The sequence below is a fragment of the Nansenia antarctica genome (assembly GCF_963989245.1).
Source record: "Nansenia antarctica genome assembly, chromosome: 9".
NCBI lineage: Eukaryota > Metazoa > Chordata > Actinopteri > Argentiniformes > Microstomatidae > Nansenia > Nansenia antarctica.
The window spans coordinates 45,480,439-45,485,438 of record NC_137679.1 but is presented as its reverse complement, the minus strand read 5'-3'; the positions used below and the strand labels follow the sequence as shown (position 1 = coordinate 45,485,438).

Here is a 5,000-nt window from a genome sequence, read left to right as displayed (position 1 = left end):
CAACTACAGACGCATATCAAACCTTTCCTCTGCAGGAAAAATAACTGAAATAGCTGCCCACGAACAACTTAGGAATTATTTGACCCTGCCCTAAACTGGTTTAGATCCTACCTACAGGACAGAAGCTACTATGTCTCCATTGGCAACTTTGTGTCCGACCAAATTAAAATGACATGTGGGGTTCCCCAAGGGTCAATCCTTGGCCCCCTTCTATTCAATGTGTGTGTGTGTGTGTGTGTACCTGCTCCAGTAGTTGTCTGAGGCGGTGTAGCTGTGTGTAGTAGTGTGTAGTAGTGTGTAGTAGTGTGTAGTAGTAGTTAGTGTTGCACGATATACCGGTACCAACGATATACCGCGGTGCCAAAATGTCACGGTGCCTACTATACCATAAGCTTTATACAACGGTACTACCGTGGAATACTATACTACCGTGTTGAACACGGTACCAGCGGGGCAATGTGCTCGCGCACATCTCCGCAGTCACAATATTACCTTATATATTGACGTTATCTGGATGTCTGTCTGGGCGCGAGCCAGTCTTCTCAGTATCGTCATGGCAGAAGCGTTCCCTACCCATAGCGTCGCACCATCAACGCCAAAATTACTAAAGAAAACGAACTCAAAAAGTTTTATCTGGAACTATTTCGGTTTTAAACCAGATCGCGAAGGTAAAGCAATAGATGATGGCCGTCCGTTCTGCAGGAGATGCAATCATGCCATACAGGCAAAAGGAGGCAACACGTCAAACTTAATAAAGCACCTACAATGTCGTCATCCAGACCTTGCACTGGAATACAAGCAAGCTAATGAGGTTAGTATGGCTTTATTTGTTATAATTATCTGTGTTCTTGCAATTAGCTAATATTACAAAAATGAATGAATAAACTTCTTAGCTAAAGTGTGCGGCAGCACTGCTGCTGTTGCTGGCTAACCAGCCGGTGCTAGCCAGCCTGGCTAGCTAATGAAGTAATAACCACACTTCTGCCCTGCTTAGTGACAATCTTTGGAATATGACCACTGAGTTTTCTTAAGTTGAGTTAAGTCTTGAGCTACAGTTTGGAAGTAGCCCTCTATATTTTTGATATGCCAGTGTTTGCTTTTACTTTTCAAGTTCGTGAAAAAGACCCCACAGACGGACAGACATACAGACATACAGACATACAGACAGACAGACAGACAGACAGACAGACAGACAGACAGACAGACACACACACACACACACACACACACACACACACACACACACACCTACTTTGCTATACTCTTGCAAAAGGCCAGTTGGTCTGTTTGATGTTTCAAACTACTTATTAATAAACATGTTATTCACAAAAATATCGGTTTCAGTACTTTTACTTACCTGTAGAGTTACAGTGTAATGCATTAAATGCATGTTATTCATGCACCACTCATTAAGTTATTGTAACTTGTATAAATACATTGCATGTTCATAAAAATAAAAAGTGTTACAAAAGTGCCGCGGTATCGCGATACTACTCAGTATCGTGATACTTGGGCTGGTATAGTATCGCAGGGTAAAATATTGGTATCGTGACAACACTAGTAGTAGTGTGTACCCGTTCCAGTAGTTGTCTGAGGCGGTGTAGCTGTGTGTAGTAGTGTGTAGTAGTAGTGTGTAGTAGTAGTGTGTAGTAGTGTGTAGTAGTGTGTAGTAGTAGTGTGTACCTGCTCCAGTAGTTGTCTGAGGCGGTGTAGGAGTGTGTAGTAGTTAGGGCTGCAACGATTAGTCGACATAATCGACGACGTCGATCATAAAAACTCGTCGACGTGGAATTTTAGTGTCGACTAATCGCCCAAAAAAAAAAAAAAAATATTATTTTATTTTAAATGGGAGCCATGCAAGAATCAGCTGGGTAAGTTTTAGCTAACGTTGTTAGCCAACTGGCTAACGTTATATTGTTAGGGTCGTAATGTTTATGTTAGCTTTACTGTTACATGTTGGAAAACAACGTCTCATGGACAGGGCTGTACATGCTATGAGCGTTTGTGCTATTAATGTATTTGCCCTGTGGCACGCGTGTGACAGACAGAGGCGCTTGTATGTAATGTTACGTAGCAGGGGTTTTCCATGTTGAAGCCAGGAGAACGCAAGATGAAATGAAGTGAGGGGTGGTCGCTATTAAAATACCAGGTAGTCATGGTGGATGATCATGAATGATGCTTGATAAGTGAATGCTATTTAAATTATGTTGAGCCCACCAGCGAGCTGTCTGTAAGATAAACAGTGCCAAGCGTAGCCTACTAACGTGAGCTGTCTGTAGTCTAGCCAGCAATGCTAGCTAGCCAATCAACTAGCTCTGTGAGCAGCTGTAGCTTGGCGTAACGTTAGGTTAGATAGCTAGTTAAGCCGTATTTATGCTTCTGCGTCGCCATTTCCGCGCAGCGAAAAGCCACACGACTAATCGGAAAAATAATCGACAGATTAGTCGACTACCAAAATAATCGTTAGTTGCAGCCCTAGTAGTAGTGTGTAGTAGCAGTGTGTACCTGTTCCAGTAGTTGTCTGAGGCGGTGTAGTAGTGTGTAGTAGCAGTGTGTACCTGTTCCAGTAGTTGTCTGAGGCGGTGTAGCTGACTCTCCAGTTGTTTGTTGTGGTCCTCCAGGATCTGCATGCGGGCCTCAAGTCGGCCCTTGTGTTGCCGTAGCAACTTGGCCTCGGCGATGAGCTCGGCGTCCCGCGGCGACTGGGGCGACACGGGGAGCGTCTCCGGGGGCGACGGCAGCGGGGACAGACCCTTGTGGTCGTGAGCCTTCCTCAGGCGGTCATACTCCGCCTGCAACTTCCTGTTAGGGGGAGGGGAGGGGGAGGGAGGGAGGGAGGGGAGGGGAGGGGGAGGGAGAGGGGGGGGGAGGGAGGGGGGGGGAAGGGAGGGAGAGGGAGGGAGGGAGAGGGGAGGAGAGGGAGGGAGGGAGAGAGACAGGAAGGTGGTGTCAGTGGGCGTGGCCAGGTGGTGTCGGTGGGTGTGGTCAGGTGGTGTCGGTGGGTGTGGTCAGGTGGTCAGGTAGTGTTGGTGGGTGTGGTCAGGTAGTGTTGGTGGGTGTGGCCAGGTGGGTGTGGTCAGGTGGTGTCGGTGGGTGTGGCCAGGTAGCGTTGGTGGGTGTGGCCAGGTGGTCAGGTGGTGTTGGTCGGTGTGGTCAGGTGGTGTTGGTGGGTGTGGTCAGGTGGTGTCGGTGGGTGTGGTCAGGTGGTGTTGGTGGGTGTGGCCAGGTGGTGTTGGTGGGTGTGGTCAGGTGGTGTCGGTGGGTGTGGTCAGGTGGTCAGGTAGCGTTGGTGGGTGTGGCCAGGTGGTCAGGTGGTGTTGGTGGGTGTGGCCAGGTGGTGTTGGTGGGTGTGGTCAGGTGGTCAGGTGGTGTTGGTGGGTGTGGCCAGGTGGGTGTGGCCAGGTGGCTCCGCCCCCTCACATGTTCTCGTGCTCCAGGTCGTTGAGGACGCGCTCCAGCTCGCCCTTCTCCTCCGTCTCCATGGTGATGAGGATCTGGGCGGGGCTGCGGGGCTGGCTGAGGGGGGAGGAGCCCTGGTTCAGACTCTGACAGTAGTGCTGGATCAGCAGGTGCTCGTCATCACTGGGGGGTGGGGGGGGAGGGAGGAGGAGGGAGGGAGGGAGGGAGGGAGGGGGAGAGAGGGAGGGAGGGGGAGAGGGAGAGGGAGGGGAGAGAGGGGGGGAGGGGAGAGAGGGGGGGGGAGGGAGGAGGGGGGAGGGGGAGGGGGAGAGAGGAGGGAGGGAGGGGGAGAGAGGGGGGGGAGAGGGGGGGGGAGAGGGAGGGAGGAGGGGGGGAGAGGAGGGGGGGAGGGGAGGGGGGGAGGGGAGAGGGGAGAGAGGGGGGGAGGGGAGAGAGGGGGGGGGAGGGAGGAAGGGAGGGAGGAGGGGGAGAGAGGGGGGGGGGAGAGGGAGGGAGGAGGGAGGGGGGGAGGGGAGGGGGGGAGGGAGGGAGGAGGGGGGAGGGGGAGAGAGGGAGGGAGGGAGGGGGAGAGAGAGGGGAGGGAGGGAAAGAGAGGGGGGGAGGGAGGGAGGAGGGGGAGAGAGGGAGGGAGGGAGGGAGGAGGGAAAGAGAGGGGGGGAGGGAGGGAGGGAGGAGGGGGAGAGAGGGAAAGAGAGAGGGGGAGGGAGGAAGAATATTTCATGTTCACAATACTCTAGGCACAGAAGGACAGAGAAGCGTAGTGAGCGGACATACAAACTAGCCCCTGACAGTAAAGCCCAATTTATACTTCGGTGTAAAATCTACGCCGTAGGCTCACGCGCACCTCTCCAAAAATGTAACTACGTGGCAGTGCCTACGCAGACCGTAAGCACTGTGATTGGTCGCTTGGTAGCACATGATTCCGACTCTCTCGTAGGCCTAAATGCGGAAGCCATGACAGAAATGTCATTTACTTTTTCTGTAATTACTTATTAATAAAGATTAGAAAAATTATGATAACCATCTTATTATCTTAGTTTTATGTCATTTCAATGCATTATAGACATTTTCTTTACAACAAGCATAACAAAAAAAATCGCTATTATGCCGCTATGAGTACACCGACCAACGCCACGCAGACCGACCAACGCAGAAGTATAAATTGGGAGAGCCCTTGCGTAGGCTACGGCGTAGCCGCGCGTAAATTCGACGCAAAAGTATAAATTGGGCTTACGGCTGTGTTCACACCGCCAGGTAGAAGTGACACAGTTCAGATGTTTTCCTCACATGTGGCACAGATGTGATATGACACACACACACACACACACACAGACACACACACACAGACACACACACACACACACACACACAGACACACACACAGACACACACACACACACACACACACACACACACACAGACACTCACATGTGGCACAGATGTGATATGACACACACACACACACACATGTGGCACAGATGTGATATGACACACACACACACACACACACACACACATGTGGCACAGATGTGATATGACACACACACACACACACACACACACACACACACACAGACACA

General features: G+C 51.2%; 1 protein-coding gene across 1 annotated transcript in view; it reads right to left on the bottom strand.

The window, feature by feature from the left end:
• LOC308165698 (dystrophin-like) overlaps positions 1-5,000 on the bottom strand; it is a gene marked incomplete at both ends in the record, with an annotated part of 206,299 nt that overhangs the window by 4,551 nt on the left and 196,748 nt on the right. Inside the window, 2 exon segments of the mRNA XM_080539847.1 lie at positions 2,559-2,802; positions 3,421-3,582. Of these exon segments, the coding sequence (XP_080395973.1) occupies positions 2,559-2,802; positions 3,421-3,582 (406 nt within the window).